Genomic DNA, 24858 nt, shown 5'->3' on the forward strand with positions numbered 1-24858 from the left:
AAAAGGCATCGTCTGGTGTGTGTGTGTGTGTGTGTGTGTGTGTGTGTGTGTGTGTGCGTGTGTGCGTGCGTGCATTTGTGTGCAAGAGAGAGAAAGAAAGACAGAGTGAGTAACTGCAAGCTTTTGGATATGATTATATAGAGCAAGTCACACCCTGACATGGAGTCATGCATCCACATCTCTCAGTGACACATGCACGCACACACACACACACACACACGCACACACACAAAATAACACTGTCAAGTCCAAACACAAATGGCCCAAAGACGCCACACCGTCCAGTTGAAACCACACTGACCTAAACACACACTGTGCTCTGATGGTGTGCCACTAACACACACACACACACACACACACACACACACACAGTGCAGAAACACACTGCCAGCAGTCCCGCCCTGACACACAGACAAACTGCCTGCCTGCCAATGTGTGTGAGTGTAATTTGGATTATGAACAAAGTACGAAAACAACTTGAAAAAAAAAAACTTTAAAGGAAAAGAAAGTAAAGCGCACTAAGACACTCCATTTCAAAGTCACCTCTACATTCACTCCTACTTCAAGTTTCTCAAGTCTTCTTTATGTATGACAAGCTGATGTGGGAAGAAGGCAAAAGAGTGTAAGGTGGGTTGAAAGTGTAAACCAAACACACACACACTTTGCTGAGCATCACACACACACCTACAGAGAATAAACACATTCCCAGAACTTACCCCCTCGCTCCTGTCTTGTCTCAAACTCTTTGTTTTTGCGCGTAAAAGGTAGAGTACGAAGAAAGACCTCAAGACGACTGTGAAGAAGTGCACCAAGTGAGAGGAAGAGGAGAGGGAGGAGGAGGAGGAGGAGGAGCTGTTTGGCTAGCTAACAATCCTCTTAGCCTGGTTATGTCATGGGACCAAGCTAATCCTACCTTCACTGACTGACCAACACACACACACATACACACACACACACACACACACTGGCTGACTAACCAGCAGACTGGCCAACGCAGAGACATGCACGCAAACATGGCTGGTGACTTGCTAACCGAGGCCCGACCGTCATGAACAAAGCAGTCTGGCCTGGGGTTAAACACAATAGCGAGCATGGTTGAAAATAGCTGTTAGTGATAAATAAATAGCTGCTAGCATGAGCTCAGCTGCTCTTTTTACCCCATGACTCAGTATTTTGTGGGGAAGATAACAGGCTAAGCAAGCTAGCAAAACATGTTTCGCTAACGGCAATGACAGAAGGCTAATTCCTATTTTCTCTTTTTTCCTTGGCTGTGGATAAAATTATTGTAATTATACTGTATGAACATGTGTGTGTGTGTGTGTGTGTGTGTGTTTTTACATGGTTCTTACTGGTAGATAACTATTATATCATAGCTGTCACTTATCCATGTGCTAATCCACCAGACTACACACAGACAAATACCTAGACACCATTATGCAAATACAACATGCTGTAAATACGTGTGTAAACACTCATGTGCACCAAAATATTATATTATATTATTTGCGTTCCCTATATTAAATGAGGCTACTTTAAGATCATAAAACATGCAAACACCACTATTTGGTTGCACACTGGATTCGGTTTTATGTAGCGGCTACCAGTCTCTAACACTAAGCTTGTAATGCTTTATATCAGAAGTGTGCCAAATATCACAACAAGCAGCTTACAGATATATTAAAGGAATATTTCAATATTTTCGGGAAACAGAGAAACAGCCAAAGCATTCTTAAAGGTCACCATTAAATACTTTATAACTTTTTTATTTCATTCACATAAAAATCGAAGTGTTAAAATGTAAAGTCTTGGATTCATTTCATTTACATGAGTGTGTGTGTGAGAGAGTGTATCAGCATTGTATCCTTATACAGTGATTTGCATAAAAATTAACAAATTAGCACCCTATGAATTACATTACATAGCTACGTAATGGAAAGTTATGTACTTAAAGTAAAGTCATGTAAAATAGGTTTAGGCAGGAAAAGTTAATGTAAAGAAAGAAAAGGTGTAAAGAAAGAAGAAGAAGAAAGTCTCATGTTTTGTGACCCATCCACCACCCCAGCCTGCATCCCGGATGCCAAGATGGAACTTTTTCATTCCAATGGCACTGCTAAACTGGCGTATACACTAAAAAAGTTTGTAGCTTCCAGGTTTGCTTTCTCAGAATGCAGCCCATTGAGTATGTGCAGAAGTTCCCGCTCGGTTCATAGCCTTTACATTGTAGGGACATCTAGGATTTTTGACACATTTTTCTCCTTGCTGTAGCTTTATTTCATTCTTTTGTCCCAAAATGTTAAAGTATTTTTTTTTATAGATTATTTGTTCAGTTTCAAGGGGGCTTGTATTGGCAATAAGTTTATCATATCTCAAAGGTAAACCAAAGGCTTTGATGAATATTGTTTCGTCTGGGCTTTAAGATACTGGTATTGTGGACATTAAGGTTTCGGGACACAATAGTAATCGGCAAATTGGACTTTTCACTTGCTCTGAATGCACATTTATACATATGTGTGTATGGGCCTATTTATCACAGCAGGATAAATTCAGGTGCCGGCCTTTACTGCAGACAACAGGTGTATACTGAAAGTGTTTGACACAGACTGAAGCTTTCAGCAATATCACAATGTATTGCAGTGTAGAGATCTTTATATACACAATCCACAATAGGTCCTGGATGTTGAGACTGAACTAATTAGAGATGCATAACACTGCCTGTCCTGCAGCTCCAGCCCAGCTCCAGTGTGTGTGTGTGTGTGTGTGTGTGTGTGTGTGTGTGTGTGTGTGTGTGTGTGTGCGTGCGCGCACGTGTGTCCCCACCTACCCTGTCATTAGCACTCTCTGTTGCGTCTGTGGTCCAGCTCTGCTCCAAAGGCTGCAGACTTCCTGCATATAAATGAACAATGAAAGTGAAATCTAAGCATGAAATATTGAAATGAAAACGGGCATAGGTGAGTGGAGCCTTGCAGCCTAGCAGACTGCAGGAACATGTGACTGACTGCCGTGACCTTTATTAACCATTCAATGTGTGTAAATTACACTCAAGACAAAAAAGAGGCAATGTCGGTCTTAAGGTGAGAAAAATCACTTTGCATTACACTTCATATAAATCACACGTTCACTATTTCCATCAAAATGTTAATGTATTGTAAATATATTAATACCCTGACCATTTCTTCATAGTGCATATACATATCCTTACATTTTTCATATCAATCATGTTCTTGACTCAGTATTCTGTTATGTATTCTGGTGTGGAAAGTGTTATTGTATTTAGGTGTCCTTGTTAGCCCTGTCCTTATTTATATTCAGTCTTTCTTCAGGATGCAGTGGACGTTGCTGGCAACTTGCCTGACAAGACTGAAACACAGAGGTAAAGGTGCTGCAATAAGATTGACTCTATGCTGATTATATATAAAGCTGTAACAGAAGATCAAAAACATCTTTAAGAAGCTTTAAAATTATGGCTAAAAATAAGCAGAAATAGCACCTCACATTTGTATGCCTCTGCAACTCAGTTGCGTTGAGTAATAGCTAGAAAAGTGTTTTTGCAGAACATTATGATGTCACACTGAAGTTGGATATAAAATGTCATCACTTCATAATTTTATCCACATAGACATTTGTGTGAAATTTTGTTGTAACTGGCATGTAAATTCTTGAGTTATGGCCAAAACTCTTTAATCAGATTATCCATGAGTCCAAGTGGACGTTTGTGCTGAATTTGAGGAAATTCCCTTAAGGCCTTCTTAAGATATAATGTTTATGAGAATAAGACAGATGCAAGATCACAGTAACCTTGACCTTTGACTACCAAATTCCAGCCATTTTGTCCTTAAGTCCAAGTGGACATTTGTGCCAAAATTGGAAAAACATCCCTGAATCTGTTCTCAGGTGTTCACATGAATTACACAGAAGAAATCACATTGACCTTGATCTTTGACCTTTGGCCACCAAAATCTAAAAGGAAATTACCTCTTCTTCAAGGCCTTCCTGAGATACTGCCTTTACAAGAATAAGCCGGACACTAGGTCACAGTGACCTTGATCTTTGACGACCACATTCTCATTATTATTTTGAGTCCAATTGGACATCTGTGCCAAATCTTAAGGAATTCCCCTGAGCTGTCCTTGAGTTATTGCATGCACAAGAATTGGTCGGACAGATGTACAGATGGACTTAGGCAAAAAGAAATTAAATTATGAGTGGAAGAAAAACGTGGAATTTCCCTTATCTGATCTATACCTTGCTCCACCTTTCTCTCTGTGTACAATCTATAAATAGCATCATTCCTTTTAATTCTACTAAGACCAGACAGGCTCAATCTGGGCTAATCCCCACCAGCTCTGAGTTTCACCTCCAGTCAATAGAGCAGTCAATGCAGTACTTAACATTCAATTGAGCAGATAAAATAGTATCTTACATTCAAGAGAGAACTTAATACAGCATTTACATTCAATTGAGCAGTTATATAGTGACTGTATTTGACAGAGAAGCCATCGTATAACATGCTTAATTTATTAGTTGTGGTGGGCCTGGATTCACTTACAACTAATGAATCACCTCTGTTCCATCCCGATACGAACATTTCATTCTCAATTACCGGGCTGATTATATGGGAGGAGAGCAGTGTGAGCGTGTCCTTGTGTGGGAGGTGCAAACTAGCCACAGGCACCTTCAATAAGCCACAGAGGGCAGATGATGTTAAATAAGCTTGGGAGAGGGTAGTACATCAGGGCAACGTGTTGCTCGGGTCCTTGGAGAGTAATTGGCTGGTTTAAGAAGCTGTTATATTAATGTGAAGAGCCAAACACCAGTTGGCAGCAAACTGCAGGGACAGTTTGTGTGCTGCAGGGGGGGAATCGACCAGCGTCCGACACGTTGGATGACACTCATTCAAATCAGAACCACATCTGTATCTCAGTCTAGTGCTGGAGGAGCAGGGGGAAAAGCTCTCCACAGCAGGCGGCCAAATGAACTGCTGCTCTTTTTATCTGCATCTGATCTCACCGTGCTGCTCTTAAACCTATTACTGATCTGCTGGCACATGAAGCATGACTGGACGGGAAACGGCAGGAATAGAAACTTGTGCTCAAATTTGTTCTTTGTCGACCAAACGTTTGATAGGAATGAGAACAAGTGGAGCATTGAAAGATTTAAGCTCAGATATTATGATAGCATTTTAATTTTTTGAGAATTAAATGATCGGTATGACATTTTTGCTGGTGCCGACACTTAATTCCCAATGAAATTGCTTTACATACATTATTTGAAAATAATAATTTTTTAAGTGAATAAATGACATCCTTGTAAAGGCAGCATCCCCTTCCATATGCAGTTTTAACCTATTTTAATTTTTGGTCAACTTGAAGATCTTATTAGTCACTGGGCCAACTGACTTTATTTATTTATTTTTTTTAAAAATTGGAAGAAGGCAATTAGTAACAAAAAGAGAAACATACCCAAAATATGAAAGAAGTTAATAAAAAAGTACAAGAAAATTAGTTTACCTTGTTTTTTAATTGAGATAAAAAAGTAAAAAATTTTTTTTTAAAAATGAACATAGAAATAACCTGAAAAATGTGCTTAAAATATAATGATTTTGTCACATAACTTTAAGTATGTAATTATGATAATTATAAGTACAGTTTTCCACTATGTCTTTTCTTTTTTTACTGCACATTTTTCCTAGCTTATCAAAAATAACTTTGTAAAGCTACTAGTTTGTTGTCATTTGTGAGACATTTATTAGACAGTTGCTCATTGCTGTTTAGAAAGAAATTGCACCAATTTGTTCAGTGTTCAGAGGTTTAAATACTTGTGAAAGGCATCTGAAAGCAGCAGAAGAAAAGTGATGCCGCTCAAGGTTTCAAGGGGTTAAGAGAAAAAAAGTGTTATGACTAATTAATTATTCAAAATAGACTTGGCAGTTCACAGGCATATGATAATGATGGGATTGTAATGACAGGAAATTATGTTTTTAATCAATGGGGGAACAAACTGAATGCACCAGCAGGTGGTGAGGTTGTCCTGTCTCTGCAGGGAGCAGACAGTTAAACACAGCAGTTTCTACAGTACAGTGACGCTGTCACAGTGGCAGCCGCCTGTTGTTTGTGTTGGGCAAGAGGATGTACTAATAAACACAGTCATTAATGTATTCTTTTTTTGCTGGATGAGTTTAAAAGAAAATAATTTACTGTGGCTATTTTGGATAGGCATCAATGCCACTGGTTGAGTATAATTGTTGATTAACCCTTTGCAACCTAAGCAAATTGGTGTGATTTCTTTCAAAACATGGAAAGAAGGCAATGAGCAAAGAAAGACGAAATGATCCAAAAAACAATAAGTAGAAGAAAATTACCAGAAAATGTAAGTATTTATATATATATATATGTGTGTGTGTGTGTGTGTGTGTGTGTGTGTGTGTGTGTGAGAGTGTGTACATATATATATTTTCTTTTAATTTATGTATTTATAAATTAAAATAAACAAGAAATAAAATGGAAAAAGTGCCTAAAAATCATAGGGATTCTGTAACTTAATTTTAAATACATAATTATGATCGTTGTAAGTATAATTTTTCCCTATACAGTTTGTCCTACCTTTTTAAAAATAATTTTCTAAATCAATTAATTTCCTGTAATTTGTAGAACATTTCTTACCAAGTTGCCAATAACCATTTTCCCCCGTGTTTTTGAAAGAAATTGCACCATTTTGCTCAGGGTTCAAAAGTTTAAATACATTTGAAAGGCATCTGAAGGCAGCACAAGAAAAGTGATCTCGCTCCACATTTCAAAGGTTTAACTGAGTTTTATAGTCAAATTATCACCTGACATTTCTGCCGCAGACCAAACATTTTTCCATCCTCGTCTCTGTCCCCCCCTCCCCCTCAAATTTACCCTGGTCATGTTATGTAACTCTAACTCTAATCATCTTATCTGGGTAATTACTGACCTAACCTCTAAACCTCAAACACACACACACACACACACACACACACACACACACACACACACACACCACCAGCTCTCTATGTTTGTGTGTTTTCTACATGGGACTGATTGTCCCTCAATACTGAAAAAAAATCTCTGTGAAAACTGTTCTTGTCAGTGAGTTATGATACTCATATGAGAAGTCTGGGTGAAATCACCACAGAGTGTGTTTGTTTTACTGCACCTTGTGTCCAGGACGGGCAGTGTCTGAGGTAGAAGCTGACCTCTGGCCTCCTGGCTCCCCACTGCTGGAGGAGATCCAACAATAACACCTCCTGAGGGAGAACGCGCTCTGTGGAGAGACAGAGGGGGAGAAGATGTTAGGCTAGGCCTAACAGAGTGTCTTTTTTGATATTATCCAGAGAAAACGTACATTAGATGACTGATATTATTTAATATACTGCATATTAACTGTTTGAAAACTGGAGCAACATCTTAGTTCTCTTATTTCAGATGCCTTTCAAAGGTATTTAAATCTTTGAACCTTGAGCAACTTGGTGTGAGTTCTTTCAAAAACACTGGCAAAAGGGCAAGGAGGAACTTAGCAAGAAATGTTCCATCTATTGTAAGACATTAATAGATTTAGAAGAATATTTTATAAAAGCTAGCTATAACTATAAAAACATTATTTTTCTTCCTTTCTTTCTTTTTTTCACTATCTTTCAGGTAATGTTCTTGTACTATTCATTTGTTTATTATTTTTTATTTTTATTTTTATTTATTTTGGTTTTTTTTTTCATTTTTTGTTCTATTCCAATTTTTCATTTTTGTTGTTTAATGCCTTCCTCCCATGTTTTTGTGAAAAATCAAGCAAATTTGCTCAGGATTCAAAGGGTTAATATTATATACATTAATATAAAAATATTGATAGAAGCACCATTTTTACCTTTCCAATTAACAAAAATACTGTCCTGATGAAGACTGTAAGTTGAAATGTGTAGGCATCAAGCCCATTTATCAAAGGCTTTGTAACTTTTAACAGTGTGCCTTGCATTTTTTTTTGGTTTTGACATAAAAAAAACAACAAGTCTAACCTCTTCCTCCTTTTTGGTCATTTTTGTCCTTAAACACAAAGAGTGTTGTGATTCTTTTGAGGTGACTCCATCTAACTTCTTTCCTAATAAACCTGCTAATTGGCAGGGAAAAAAATGCTGTTTTTCTCAATGGAGTCTGGTGGCTTTGATGAGAGCATAGATGGGGAACTGAAGCAGTTAATCCCTCTACTTGTTTAAACAGGCTGTCTGCATCAAAGTGACGCAGTCAAAATATTCTTAATATAGCATACACTTTAACTGATATAGATTTTTTTAGGTAGCTAAAATATATTTTGCCGCCGCCCCCATCCACAGCACTACATCGCTAAGCTACATGTCAGTTTCCTGCCTGTTTCTCCATACTGGGGTTGAGCTTTCACTTAAGTTTCTATACCTCTTTTTTTTAAAAGGCTCACTCCATGATAACGGCAAACAATGGGTTAAACAACTTCACAAAAAAAATGGCGTTTAATGGCTGACACTTTGACTGACATAAAATCATTTGTATTATTCATATTTTTTATCTAATAATTCAAACTTGTCAGTATGTCTGTCAATATTCACACATTTATATGAATAAAGAGGCCAAAGTCATTGTATTCTAGCGTTGTCAACCACCCTCCAGCAATATTCTCACAGACACCAATCTATAGCTAACAATACACAACCATGTAGACAAAGCCTTCACGCCCACACACACACACACACACACACCAGCTGTGAGGCCAGTTCTGGCCTTGAGGCATGGCCTCTCATCACACAGCAACATGATTTATACCAACATCTATTATGTGCTGCTTCACAGCATCTCCCTGCAAGAAACAGTCCTGTATCAGAGCCATTTATAGGCTGTCTGACCGCTCGCTCACACCCCAGCGCTACACAAACACACTGTGTTGTTATGTGGATCACTACTTCAACAGCTATGATTGAATGAATGTAGGCCACACGTTAATGGACACAGTGGCTCTCAGTGTGTCCATGTGATGGACTGGTCTATTTGAGTTTACAATGGCATACTGTATACAGAGGGCACTTAGGACTATTGATTTCACAAGGTGTAGCGGCGATGTAGGTCTGACTGTGTTTACAACCAGCTTCAAAGCAAGCAACCATCTCAGCCCGAGTCACTCTGTGATTATCCTGTCATATGAGTCCAGATTATGATCATGTAAATACTCTAATGCTCTCAAAACACTCCAAAGACGCTGTCAACAGTAATTATATTAGTAATGGACATGGTGATGAATTAGGTTTGTGCATGTGTGTATAGAAATGCAGATCTGACTGAACACAGCAAAACAACAATATTAATTATGATCATCATCACGTCGTAATGCACCTTCAGTGGGTTGGGCAGAATCTTACTTTTTCATATCCTCATATCTTCCTGAAATTTCACTGGGGTAAAGGGTTTAAGTCAGTATAAGTTTGCAGCACTAACCAACAATTACCAGCTCCTGATTGGTCGAAATAAATCCGTAATTTACCAAGGTACAGGTAAAAAAACATGCTGTTTTTCTCTCTATGATGCTGTCTGCCGGCTGTTTACAGTCCTTTAACTTCTCCCTCCTCCCCTAGGTGTCACTGTGCCTTTCAGCTCAGCTCCCTGTTCCACCAGTAATGACCAGAGACTGAGCTCTGGCGATGCATGCTGTGCACTACATACAATGAGTTTAATAGAAAGCGGAGTGCATGTATTTATGACAGTACTGAAAAACATACCTTTGGAATTTCTTTTTTTTTTTTTTTTCCAGATATTTTTTGGGGCGTTTTTGTCTTTAATCTGTAGGACAGCACAAGTGTAAAATGGGGAGAGAAAGAGGAATAACATGCAGCAAGGGGCCAAGGCCGGAGTCATACCCAGGGCCGCTGCGGCGAGGATGCAGCCTCTATACATGGGGTGCCTGCTCTATCCACTGAGCCACCAGGTGCCCTCCTTTAGAATTTCTAAATACTCTGGTATACCATAATACTGTGATAATGCCCAAGTCTAGTTCATGCTTTACTGCATTAATGTTCAACAAACCAAAATGTGTGGATATATATGATTAAATAAATTCAATCACCGCCTAATGTGTGTTTAAAAACTAGATTAGATTAATATCAGTTTATATAACATTTTATTTTTAAAATGAGCAGGTGCTGCAGCAAACTAATCCTGCAAATTGAATGCTCATGGAGAACCGTGTCATTTATGTGTACAATATCTTATCATCTGTATAGATGAAAACTTTTTAAAAATGTTATTTTACCTTGCTTCCTTTGTGTTATCAGTCCTGTCTTTTAAAAGATGTTTTAAATATATTAAAATGTCTTTGTCAAAATGTTACTAATCTCATCTAGATGGATGGATGGACTCTAGGGCTGAACTAAATCGAATCCTATCGTGGCTGACTTTGTGATATCAGCAAACATAGAATTGTACAAAGAATCAATATAAAATCGTGTTGTGATTAATCTTGTGATCTACACCCTTAGTGGACTCACCATGTCCATTCCATACTTCAGCCAGGTGACACTCCCCCTCGCCGGCTTCTTTGCAGTACTCGACCACGTCAATCACTCTGGTTGCCGGAGTAACTGGGACCTCAGTTAGCATTTGCTGCGTGTCATTGAGGTAAACTGTCAGGATCACCTGAAACCATAGAAACAAACACACTTATTAAGTGTCTTAACTTTTACCACTTTATTTACATATTTCAGGAATATGGAAACAAGTATTTCTCACTGATTACCGGCAGGGATCAGGTATAATTAATTAACTAACTTAGCTAACAATTGGTTAACCGATCAACCAACACATCAATGATAACTACAGCGTTGTTCTTATCTCAGTAGTAGGAAGCAACTTGACTGATTACAGGGACAAAGTGAAAAATCAAGGTGAAACACACACAGTGAAGATGGTCTTAAATAAACAAGTCAACTGCAAACAGATAAAAATACAATAACAAACAGAGTGTGAATGCTGAGTGTCTCCACTCCACATAGATCAAGAGAAATTGCATTAAATCCAATCAGGAACAACCAATTTACATCCAGGAAGTTTAAGGCAACTTGGCCTGTAAAGCAACATAGCAACCTGGGCTGCAGATGTGAAATTAATCAGATTAAATCTTCAAGACATCAAGATACATCATATGTTCATGTCAAGTGAGCAGAAGGCCACTGAGATCTGTGGGAAAGAAAAAGAAGCAGACTATGTTCAACAGATGCTGATAATAGCAGATTGAAACAAGATACAACAGTCCATCTGACTTAACAACACATCGATCACAGCTTTAATTACACATCAATACCTGCCTGTATACACACAGACACACATACAATTCCCTCTGGGCTCAGGGCAAAGGTTTGACCTGCTCTCAATTTATAAAAATCAAAACTAATCTTATCTCACCACATTTAGGCTGAAACATTCCGAAATCAAGTTTATCTAGTTTTTGGTATGTATTTGTACGATGGTGGTATCACCTGAAATGAAACAACGAAGGCATTTACTGTAACCAAAAGTGTCAAACTAGCTGTTTGTGAAGGGGGCTAAATAACACTTCAAAGTCAAGCTAAATTTTGGCAAGAGAAAAAGTGGCATGACCACTGTCAAAGCTGTGCCTTGACCTTTTAACTCAAGATAACTTCATGAAAATGGGATCCATTGATACCAACATATCTCCTCTTTAAAGATATGCCCACTTTATGCTACATGCAGTTGTTTTTCTTAACCCTTTATTCACCATTCAGTGCATACATACTAACAAAGCAATAATATGGGGTTCAATCTTGGATAGAAGTAAGAAAGAAACAACAATTATGAATATAAATATGCTTTTAAAAAAGTAATGAAATAAAAAAATAAGAAATAAAAAGACAAACAAACAGATAAACAAGAGACAATGCAAACAAATGAACAACTGTTGATTGCTTGGGTTTAGTTACATTTTATGAAAGAGTTTTCGGGATGAGTTTTTTATGGCGTTACTTATTCTTTCTACTCCTTCTTCTTGTTGCACGTAGTACAAATGTCTTATTTTAAATTTGTGTACATGAACATTTCTGCATACTCAGGTCTATAAACAGTCTTGGAATTCCATAAATGGATATGAAGGGCTGAGACTGAGATTTAATTTTATTTAAATTTTATTCATGTGTAATGATGTTAGTCCCCACTGTATCCAACGTAACGAAGCATGAAGTATGTTTAAAATTACCTATTGTTACCTCATGAATCTACACAATTACAATTTAAAGGATGTTGCTTCCACAGAAATATATACAGTTAGGGGTTTTCTGAGCAATGTCAAGGACAGAAGAGCTGGCTACTCAAATGCTGAAATTACACAAAATTCCAACGTTTTTGACACCAAATCACAGCATGGATTTTCCAACAGTGTTTTGATGTCTTAACGTGGTATTCTTGAAGGATTTCTGACCATTTCTATAGATTCTCAAGTCGTCAAAAGTGGTTAAATTTTGCAGCAACATATTTAGTTGAACATATTCAGTAAACATGTCCTTAAAGGAGCAGAAGAAAGTGAATACTTATCAATTCCAACCCCATTTTTTTAAAATTTTGTAAAAAAAAAAAAAAAAATAAAAAGGTTAATTTTAAACATGAACATTCTCAATTTCTGCCTCAATATTCACCATACACAGCTTGATCTAATCAAACAAGAATTAAGACAAAAACGAGAACAGATCAACCTGAATAAACAAATGCACACACACCACAGAAACACATCAAACACATCAATATCTGACTTTGGAGTATCAGCTGGGTAGTAATGATCCTCTCTGAAATCATTTTGTCATCAAATCCTCCAAATTCTGCAACCCAAAAGATTAAAATAGCAATCAGAAAAGGACATCCTGTGTTATCGCCGGTGATGTCACTGCCAATGTCACTGGTGATGTCATGTAAGATAGTCAGTCGGCGGTTGAAAGATAAATTTGGGGTAATCTGGGATAGGAACACACAGGCACACGGAGGCGCACACACACAGATACAGATACACTTTTAATCTCAATGTTGCCTGCTCTCTCGCTCTCTCTCTCTCTCTCTCTCTCTCTCTCTCTCTCTCACACACACACACACACTCACACACAAACAAACACACACACACACACGCACGCAAATCATTGTCCACTAGCCACGCACACGCAAGTCAGATGCACACACACATGTAAAATCTATACTGTACACTAAAGCACAGTATTCTATACACCTGTCCCAGATCATGTGAAGTAATCTGTGGTCGCATGCAGACAGACTGAGCAGGGACACATTCTGTAAAGCTTGGATTAGACACACACAAACACCAATATAAAAAAAAACACCCATACACACACACATGCATGCAAACCCAGCAGGCACAGCAGGGGTTTTTACTAGCCCACAAATCATTTAAAGTAGGCTAATCGTGGCCTCACGAGGGCTGTAATGTTTCTGTTCTACACGGTAGCAAACAGCATTTGTTACACTGGAGGGCCTGGTGGCACAGATCAAAGGCTGTTTCACATAATCTAATCATTCAGGGTGGTTTTCTCATTGATGGCAGATGCAACAAGATACTCATCAGCCTGAGAGATTCATTCAGTACAATTAAGAAGCCATTCCTCATTTCCACATGCAATAAACTATTCTCTCTGTCCTCTCTTGGGGAAAACCAGTGCAAAAATAATAGTCTTCCTTTCAGTTAAAGCTGAGGTAGGCAGTTTTATTTTGGCATCTCTGGGCCAAAATCCTTTAATAAATTTTGGGTATATTGTGATTCAAGTGGTTGGAGAGAAAACTAGACTTCTGCACCTTCTCTTGACTCTGTTTTTAGAAAATTTAGCCGATGACGGGAGACTTTGTCCAATCACAGGTGATTTCAGAGAGAGGGCATTCCTATTGGCTGTTCTACAAATGCAGATGTGCATGCCTGATTCAATGGCGGAGAATCCTGCAGAGAAAGTTGTTATTCCAGCATTGCCAAAAACTTTCTGCACTGCAAAACAAAGCCAAAATAAGAAGACGGCATTTAAAAAAAAGAGAGAGTCTAATACAGTCTGACAATGAACAAAATGAAACACATGGCAGTATCGACAAAGTGTTCCAAAATGGAGAAAGGAAAGACGGAGAATAGTTTGGCCTTATGCTTACAAGAACCAAGGTTTACGGTTGTGGCTTCATGTTCCCATTTGTGTGGCTAATGTTAGCTGGAGCCTCGAAACACAGGAGACGGGTTTCCATTCACCCTCACATTGCGCAAACTGAAACTGCGAATACAAAATACGGCTAGTATAAACATCTAATTATCGCAAAAAAGATTTTATGCTCACATGAGGTTGTATTTCAGGCGATACGAAAAAGCCATATTTTGCAAAACTGCAATGAAAACACTTTTTTGGCTTTTTTAGCTCATATGATGTGCAGCACCGGGTTAACCGTTAATGCGACTTAATGATGCCAACCGCCACTAAACCCAAAGAAGAAGAAGAAATAGAACAAAGTCACATGACATTCTATAAAACATGGCTCTATGTGTGGACGGAGGAAGATATTGAGATCTTCTTAACTCTTATACGAGACAAAGAAATTACGGCAATATTAGTTTGGCTTATTTGAGTGGCTGCAATAGAAACAAACCTGCAATGTTTTGGACATCCATCTGCATGGTCATTGGAACATTATTGGCAGAGGAAAGTCACGTAACATCGCAAGAGAAGTGGCATAATATCACTCAGTGGAAATGCAGTCATCTCGCAATTGTGTTTTATTGAAATTTTTGAAAATATGGCTTAAGTTCGTGCGAATCTATAATGAAAACCCAGCTGCTGACTCCAAAATTTTGATCCGTCACCTGAATTTTTCAGAACAGGTTAAATTTTCTGACTTTTCGCTCTCATCAAAAGCCTTCAGAGAGTTCTTTCTCCAAGAGGAAGTGAAGGAAATGGGACGTTACCTGCAGGTCACATTAATGTGCAACAGCAAAGAGGAACAGGTGCCACAGTATCATTTCATAACCCAGATAGCTCACTCAAGAGGTTAGACAGTAAGATTCAGGTGGATGATGATGATGATGAGAAGAAAGAGTCTATTGAGAACAAAGACAGCATACAGACAGAGACGGCTACAGTGAAGACACAGAGAGGGAGGACAGCTTATCTTCTTAAGTTTACCATAATACCGTAATGTAAGTCATAGGGAGAAAGTGGCACCAGAAAGGGAGGTACCTCCAGGGGCGTGAAACAAGGGAGAAAATGTTTCTTTTCATTTTGTCTCCTATTGCAATTTTTTGCAATATATAGAAAAATATATAGAAAAATAAAATGCATTGGACTCAATCAAGTTTATGTGCATAATCGTTTTGTCAGACGACAAAATTTAAAAAACGTGGACTTGGTGCAAAAAGGCCTTGTCTGCACAACACCAAGACTCTGACACTGAAGCAGCTAAATCTATATCCTCCTAACTCATTTTAGAAACTCCATCTGCTCTTAACACCCACTGTGGACTTCAAATATACAGAGTACATTACAGTATATCACCCTACATAAATAGACCTCACTATATAGGTCAAAAGCAAGCAGCAATCTCCAAGGCTAAAAAATTAAGCCAATGCGGAAGTGCCAAAATCTGTAGTTCCTCTAATGGCCACTTGAGGGTTGGCTCCACAACAGAGTCAATTCTCATAGACCTCCATGTTAAAATGCCAAACTTCTCAGCAGAAATAAACATGTTTACAGCCTGGTATAAAAAATATTTTGGTCTCTATAGCTAATGTAACCCTTCATGACAACTGCACAGGGGGAGAATTTTTAAGTGACTAACCCATTTACATTTCATTATGGCTTGCAGTTACACATATTTAAGGGTGGGGCTACTTGAGTGACAGTCTGTCTGCCAATACCGTCCTCTGCAGTCAGATCCACCCCTCTCTTCTCCACTGTTCCTACCTCACGTCCCAATTATGGTTGTAAACTTTCTCATTTTACAGCTAAACAGTACACTAAAAGATGATTCTGAAAACATATGAGGCAAGAAGTACACAATGCAGTAACAAAATTTTGATTTGTATTTGATCACCGCTGTGCTGCTTAGTTTGACAATTTGACCTAAATTCAAGAGCAGCGATTGACATGAGCGACAGCTGCCTTAGAGACGCCTCGGCTCTGACTGGTTGTTGTCATTCATGTGTGGTAATGCCATTATAAGCAGTACAAGGTGGTAGAGGAATTTTTTTTCACAGATTATCTGCCTTGTGCTACTGTGTGGATATAGTGGCAGTAGGCGGGTTTCCATTAGCCCTCAAATTGCACAAATTAATCGAAAAAAAACCCAAAAACCCAACCAACTCCCATTTATTGCAAAAAAGATGAGGTGGTATTCAGGCAATGTGAAAAAGCCATATTTTGCAAAACTGCAATGGAGGCACTTTTTTGGCTTTTACAGGTCACATGATGCTATGGCTATGCGCTTGTCAGTAGGAACTGGCTCCGTCATGTTGCAGCATTTGTTACAAGAGCTGTTATTGCATCACATAACTCTTCAAAAGTGGAGCAGATAATCTGGAAGATTTGAATCCACAATTCCTCTGTGAAATCGTGGACTATCAGCTCCCAGAAATCCCTCATACATGACCGCTCCCACGTATAAGGGGCTTGCCTTCCCATTATCACTCCATAACACGCCTACGTCTCCTTGGATTGGAAATAATAACAGCTAGTGTGGTGGCTGCAATAGCAATAAACCTGCTAATGTGTTTGAACATCCATCACCATGGTTACTGGAATGTTATCGTGAGAGAAGAAGTCGCAGAACATCAGTGGAAACGCTGTCATCTCACAACTGTGTTTTATCGACATTTTGAAATATCGCTTCAGTTCCGTAAGTTTGCCTAACAGCCTAATTTCAGCAAATATAAAAAATATATAAAAGTTACACCGTACCTTTAAAAAGACATCACAGAACACATAATAGCCTCACAACAATGACGACAAAAACTTTCTGCAAAGGCAATGGAGACTAAATAGGAGGGCTAGAAGGTGCTTTCTGGTTAAAAAATGTGAAAAATGTTGAAACAAGGGACTAAACCAAGGCACTCTTCTTAGGACAAAAAGTTATTTTATCAAGGCTCGTTCAAATCAAATCAAGCCAACATGTTTTGGCCACACAGGCCCTTCATTAAGCACATGATAAGGAAAGAGGTGCAACGTCACAAAAACTTTCTATCAGTGAACATGACTCACAAAAAATGAACACACACACACACACACACACACACACACACACACACACACACACACACACACACACACAGAGGCAGATTGAGTTGTGGTTCCTAAATTGCCCCTGGTGTTGAATGGAGTGACTCTGGCTATTTTAGGCATTAGAGAGGGAGACAGAGATGGACAGATAGTCAAAGAAAGAAAGTGAGACTGTATGCAGGCAGAGAGACAGTCCTCCCAGTCAGTGTGTCTGTTGCAAAAATAACACGAGTGCTCACTTTATTAGTTATTCTGGGTCGTTTCACCACATGTGGTAACTTTAGGGAGAAATAATATCTGTTGCTGTCAATTTTAAAATGTTAATTTGACCAACTGTATCGGTTAAAGTACGAATACAAACTCACACCAATGTAAGTATCAATCTTTTGTGACATGTAAAAATAAATTTAAGTGAATATAAAGTGTAGCTGTTGTTTCCGTCACTCACCGAGGGTTTGGTTTTGGTGGTTCTGACCTTCTTCTTCTTCTTCTTTTTCTTCTGTTTCCTGCATTGACTTAGTTTGAGGTTTTTAGACACAAACACCAGTCGCTCCAACACCAGCCCAAAGAAACGCCTCATTGGAACACCATCGAGCAAGAACACACACAGTAGAGTGTGTGTGTATGTGCGCCGTGTGCATGTGTGTGTTTGGTATTTGGATAATTAGCAGTGTCAGACAGAGAAAGTGAGGTCTTTGTAGCAGAGTGTGTATCTGAAATGTGTGAATGTCAGAGTATGTGTGCGCAGGGGTAGGAAACACAACTATAAGAGTGTGTGTCAGCCAGGGAGGGAGGGAGGGAGTCGCCTTTCAGTAAATATGAGGAGAGGGAGAGATAGTGAGGAGGGGAGGATGATGGGAGATCACTCAGAAAGAGAATTTGGACACTTGTAATGGCTGTTAGTGGGAGCAGACTGTGATATTGACCTGATACTTGTTGTTATTACAGATCTGATAGGATCCATAAACACCGTCCACCTATGGAGGTGTTTCTGTTTTTATTGTTGGGATAATTAAGTCAGAGCCATAAAGATCATGTGAGTCCAGAGGAAGAATCTTACTCATCAGCTTTCAATGTAATTTTTGAGAAGCCTCACAGACTAGTCAATGGTTCAGCAAATCACCCTGTTTAGTTTGTCTTTCTATATTTCTATATATTTATCTGTTACCTATATTCTATATTTGTTGTACAGAGCCCCTTTTTTAAAAAATATTCATTATTTAATTATCTTGTACGAACAAGATCAGTGTTTGTGAGACTTGTGGTTAATAATTTGATTAGTTGATCTGGTTGGAGCTGATCAGATTGATAGACGAGAGAAGCAGAGCACAGTGAGTGTATATATATATATATATATATATATATATATATATATATATATATATCTTTAATACTTATACTATACCATTCATCTGATTACAGCTCCATTAAAACAGTAATCCTGCTTCTTTCAAAAGGGTGTATGTATTGTGAACATAATGTTTTCTTTATATTAATTCTCTTACAGTATTTTAAAAAGTATGGTTATTTTGTACACTGTGTTCATATTAAATGCATATATTGCAATACTTTTTATTCATATATTTGTAGTCCATGTAAACAGCATATTTGCATCTGCAAAAAAAAAAATCAAGTCGTCAAGTCTGATCTCATTCAAATCACTGAAATAATTTGGGAAAATGTTTTCTCACTGCTTGAACTTGTCTTCCCTGACAAAAATGTCAACATTTGCCATTTACTGAATATTGTACAGTATTTCAGTAAGTATTCTATACATCACCAGATTTGTGAAATTATGATACAACTAACTTCTTGATCATCTAGAGCATGTGACAATTGTGAAGTCTTTAAAAGTCCCAGACAGTTGCAATGCCAAAGCTTTTTTTTTTTTAGCTCTGACTCCAGAAGAGCTGGAGCCGATCAGGTCACTTAGGGTCAACACTGACACCTTCACTTAATCATCAGCAGCACACTCAGCACTGAAACACACTACAGTGAGTGTGAGTGATGAAAAAACTAACGATTTACTTTAACTAATGTAACTTACAAAATTATGTTTGATAAGTATATTTTAGGAAACAATAAGCAGAATTTCTTTTTTTTAACTGTACCTCTGTTGTATTATTGAACACTTTAACGCATTTAATCAGATGTTTTACTGACGATTACTGTAATAGAAATGACCACCAGTAAAGAGGTTACACTTGAGGAATGTAGCCAGAAATAATCCTGCAAACATTACTTCTTTCTGTACTAAATATGAACGAGAGTTTCAGCAATAATATTAGCAAAATCAGTCATACATATAGGTTGGTCACTGTGGTGTGGAGTGAAGCTTTCCAGAAGCAGAAGTGGCTATGCTAGGAGGGAAAGATTAGAGAGGCTACACTGATATACTGCAGCACGACAGCACTGTTACACACACACACACACACACACACACACACACACACACAGAGAGAGAGAGAAAGGACACAGAAGGTACATTGGCAGAGGAGCTCTCTCTCTGTCCCTCTCTCTGTCTCTCACATACACACAAGGTCACGTGCTCGGTGCATGTGCTTTAAAACAGACACATCGAGCCCTCTGTTAGCATCTATTGAAATTGTCAGAAAATCATTCAACAGTTCAGAGGAAACCATACAGACAGGAGAGGAGAAGCATCATTACTATAAACACACCATCAATATGAAACATCCCCCTATCCTCTCCTCATTCTGTTTTACCATCTCCTCTTCCCGTCCCACTTGACCTCTTTGTCACTCTCGCTCACACACACACGCATGCACGCGTGAGCGTACACACACACACACACACACACACACACACACACACACACACACACACACACACACACACACACACACACACACACACAGGCACACACAGGATCATAAATCTTTGGTCACAGATTAGTTCTCGTGTGGACAAATATTTATGTCCCAGGAGCAGCCACATTAGACTAGGACCCTTCACTTGAAGCACATCACTGATCAGAGTGAATTGAAAACAAAAAAATACTTTAATGTAGGGTAACGATTATCATTGGATTCATATCAAAACAGGAACTTGAGTTCATTAAAGAGGAAGCAGTGTGTTGGTATTAATGACACACACACACACACACACTCACGCGCAGGGTCGTGTAGCTTACAGAGCTTAGAGATGTTCAGCTGTCATATATTCAGCAGATTATCACAGAGCTGTCCTCAGCTGCCAAGGACACTGCAGGACTCTTTCTGTGTGTGTGTGTGTGCATGCGTGCGTGTGTGTGAGTGAGTGAAAGAGAGCGAGCGAGAGAGCGAGAGAGAGAGAGAGAGTGTCCACAGGAACTGGGATTTTTATAAACAAAATGTTCTTCCAAGTTTTTCAAAGGGACAGCACTTCCACCCACTACAGACAATACAACCACATACTGTAACAGAGATAGACACTTTTACACACAGAGACACAGAGATGCACACACACACACACACACAGATTACAAACAGTAAAGTCAGTGCAATAATAAGAAATAGTATTTGTACAGAGGGTCGAGGTTACCCTAAAATGAGCTTCTGTTCCAGAGTTAAGATAAGAGAACCTCGTTCAAAATATTGATGGGTTAAAGCTATTAGTTAAGTCTACTGGATCATAAGAATCCATTAATTAAAAAGCTTTGTTCGTAAGATTTGTTCACTGAATATTGGACAAGAGCTCCAACTGCACATAGTCCCACTCATTGACCCGAAACACAGCTAAATGTTCAGTTCAGCTCTCGAACTAGTACACTGAGAACAGAGAACTGGATAAAGCTATCGTTAGCAAACAAGATGACGTTCTACCCTACAAAATGAGAAATGAACTGATTGTTGTAGGAACTGATTCGGTTCAGTTGGTTCTTTTAAACAAAAACATTCACAAACAACACAATACTGAGTCAAAAGACTTGTGGAACAACACTAATAACTAAAAATCAGATCTTGGAACACTAATAACATTGTTTATTATTTCTATTTCAGTTGCGTTTAAGATTTAGGGTGATATATTGGAAAAGATAGAAAAAAATATTCCAACCACCTCTAATTGCGAACTTGCAAAACAGTACTGCTTTGTCAGTGCTTTTGACCTAAGAGCGCAACGCCAAAATGCACCTTTCACACATGAAACACCACTGGCGGCCGGACAGAACGGGTCACAGTGTTAACATGCGCTGGCAGATGTCACCGCGGCTGCGTGGAACAAACACTGCCGGTAACAACGTAATACAAGAGGCACAAGGGCACCTATAGGGCGAGTGGGAGGGTGATGGATTGCTCCAACAAACACCAGACTTTGATGCAAAAGTCCAGTGTTTGCTTCCCCTCTGACCGTGATGTTTTTCCTACATATTACAATGTGCCTCCTTCTCTAAACCTAACCATCCCTGCCAGCATGTGCTATTGTTAATGTCCTGACGTTGGTTGCCATGTGCTGTTGTTGCTTCAACATAACCATGCGCAGCATAATCCCACCATGTGCATTTGTTGCCATCACAGTTTTCTACAGGAGCCCAGAGTGGACACTGGCCGCCGTAGTTCTCCGACACGCTTGGCACACAGCAGTTTCTGTTGGTTGCAATCTCCAAAGTTACCACTAGATGCCATTAAATCCTCCACACTAAATCTTTAAAACAATAGTTTCCCATTAGTTCTTGTGCATGTCCATGAGCAAGCAGAGGGGCTGTAGTTAGTATGAAGCTTGTAAAAACAGCAGGACAGAGGGACTGAACGCTGTGGAAATATTTAGACAGTAGAGAAAACTAAACGTCAGGAAGATGAAATGACTTGAGAAAAGGTGTTGATGAATTTTACAGTTAAAAATGAAACCAAGTTATCATTAAACTGTCACAAATATTTACATTACTTATGGCAACTGATGTAGTGGATGCTTTTTCTTAGAGAACGGAGTGTAAACCCTGTAATCTGTTTTCATAAGCTGGTGGAACAAAGGCTCATTATACAATATGCTCTAAAGCACTGATCATAAAGTCTTGAATTTGCTGGATAAGTTTATTTTGTGAATGTGAACTATCTAACAGATATGACTGGATAACCGGCTGCTGTTGGGGTTTTTTTTGTTTGCGCTGCTAGTAAATCATTTTAAATGATGATGGACTGTGGTGGGATCTGGGGTGTAGCGTGCTGATACCTGCTGTGCCAACAATTCAAGGACAGCAGTTCTCATGGGAGTGAAATGGTTTTCCATCTGTCAGACTCTTGTTATGTCTGCCCAGTGGATTTTTTTTTTCAGAGTCCAGTCCATTGTCCTCGCTCTTCCTATGTATATTGCTGCAGATCCTAAAATAAATTGCATGTCTTCTGACAAGATCTTGGGCTATACCTGGAGCTGGGTGATGTGGAGAATACCCAATAAAGATATTTTTCAGTAAAATCATCAATATCGATATTGAGGCTGTTCTCATGCATTGTTTCTATTTGTACCTACAAAAAGTAATGCACCAGAATTTGCATGTAAACCACAAAATCATGAGCCAGTAATTTGTGTATAACCCACATCATTGGAAATACTGTGATCATGTGACCGATGAGGGAGTAAAGATGAAAGCAGTGTAAAGAGTGAATATCTGTGTAAGACGGGAGGTTTGGGTGGTGGATGAGTCAAACAAACACAGGACTTTGCCCCACAAGACTGTTTTGCATGTTCCAAATGAATGAAAACCATTGAACTTTGACTTATTTGTTGTTACATCGTTACCATGTTGCTTTTCCTACACCTAACCTACATAACAATGCCCAACCATGTGATAATGCCCAACCATGTTTCTTTTCCTGAAACTCACCTATGTAACTTGACATTAAGTACGTAAAGTGACAACACCTGACCATGTTTCTCTTCCTTAACATGACTTACGTAGCTTACTTTAGTTGCCTGAATCTAACCTACAGAATTTTACTTCTTAACCTAACCAATGTGACTTTACTTTCAAATCTGACCTAAATAACTTTACTTTCCTAAATTTGACCTACGTAATTTTACGTTAAGAATATAAAGTGACAATGCCCAACGGTTTCTTTTCCTACACCTAACCTTTATAACTTTGCCTAAACCTAACCTACATTCTTTTGATCTCCTAAACCTGATGTACGTAACTTTCCATTGAATAAGTAAAGTAAAGATACCAACCATGTTTCTTTTCCTACACCTAGCCTACATAACTTAACTTTCCAACCTGACCTACTACATAACTTACTTTAAGTATGTTAAGTTTGTAAGTGACAACACCCAACCATAAAGTGATGACATGTGACTGTGTTTCTCTTCTTTATTGTTTCCGCCTGTAACTAACCTAACTTTACTTTCCCCAGACTTGACCAAGGTAACTTTACGTTAACAATGTAAAGTGACAGTGCCTTCATAACCTAACCTTCCTAACTTTACTTGCCTAAAACTAACCAACATAACATTATGTTAACACAATGATACCCATCCATGTTTCTTTTCTTAAACCTAACCTGTGTAGGGTTACATTAAGTACGTAACATGATTACACCATTTATAGCGCGCTGATTCCTTTCATATAAATTGTTGTAGTAAGATATGTTGTGATGCTGTGAGTTTGACTCTTGGTGCTTTCACAAAATATTTCAGTACTTCAGAAAGTTTTACTTTACCGTAATTCAGCCTTATAACCAGGATAAGACAACACTTACAATATCATAACATCCTAAATCTAAGACTATATCTAGTCTCATATCACAACATCTATGTACCATTGATATATTGCCCAGCCCGAGCTACACCTGGGCTCATTTTGATCTAAAATTAAATTAGGAAGAGTATTTAAGAGCAGCTGGTAGAAGCCCACGTAAAAAACCTTAATTTCATTTCTGTGACATCATCAATCAAACAACAGTCTGCTCAGTAGTTAATGATGCACCATGGGCAGCTAGTGTGGGAGGGGAGGAAAGCACTGCCATTTATATACCACAGATGAAGACATCCTGTTTTAGTCAGTGCATCAACCAAAATTAGGAAAGTCTTACACACTGAGGAGAAAATAGCTCTGTCATTCTGTCCTTCCAGAGAGGTAGCTTCAAGGAACACCTGCTAATAAACCGCAGGGATTTACACGTTTAAATATGGAGTCAGATACCATGTAGTAGCCCTCATTGAAGACAGGCTGATGAGTTTATGTTGCACTACAATTTTAGAAAGTGGACCTTCATTTTTATCTAGAGCATCGTACAATGAATGAACAGTGGAGTTAGCTTTTATCTTGTTCGGAAGTGAATGTGCTTCTTAAATCATCGTACATACATTTAGTTTGAAGTTCACAAGTAAAACTTATGAATGAAAACAAGCACAAGTGGAGAGAAAGTGATCCCAAAGCAACACCAACTTCCCTGTGGGCTGTGTGTGTGTGTGTGTGTGTGTGTGTGTGTGTGTGTGTGCGCGCGCGCACGGCAGACCACAGTGGAACACAGTGACAGCTGGAGGTGATTTGCGTTTCAGACACCCCAGCTCCGACTGCCCACACCCAAACACACACTCACACACACACACGCCCAGATCAGTCAGTCCCGTCTCTATAGGAACAGCAT

At 38.7% G+C, this 24858-nt stretch overlaps 1 protein-coding gene across 3 annotated transcripts in view; it reads right to left on the reverse strand.

Annotated features, from left to right (window-relative positions):
- LOC121953508 (apoptosis-stimulating of p53 protein 1-like) overlaps positions 1-24858 on the reverse strand; it is a 71440-nt gene that overhangs the window by 41750 nt on the left and 4832 nt on the right. For 2 of the 3 annotated variants that reach the window (XM_042500668.1, XM_042500670.1), the window contains exons 1-4: positions 17724-18033; positions 10514-10661; positions 7174-7281; positions 2822-2883 (exon numbers count right to left, since the gene is read on the reverse strand). In XM_042500668.1, coding sequence (XP_042356602.1) covers positions 2822-2883; positions 7174-7281; positions 10514-10661; positions 17724-17855 — 450 coding nt within the window. In that variant the 5' untranslated portion in view covers positions 17856-18033. Of the gene's footprint in view, positions 1-2821; positions 2884-7173; positions 7282-10513; positions 10662-17723; positions 18034-24858 lie in introns of those variants that run through there. The other variant, XM_042500669.1, reaches the window with a different exon arrangement.

The sequence above is a fragment of the Plectropomus leopardus genome, chromosome 14 (assembly GCF_008729295.1).
Source record: "Plectropomus leopardus isolate mb chromosome 14, YSFRI_Pleo_2.0, whole genome shotgun sequence".
Lineage (NCBI taxonomy): Eukaryota > Metazoa > Chordata > Actinopteri > Perciformes > Serranidae > Plectropomus > Plectropomus leopardus.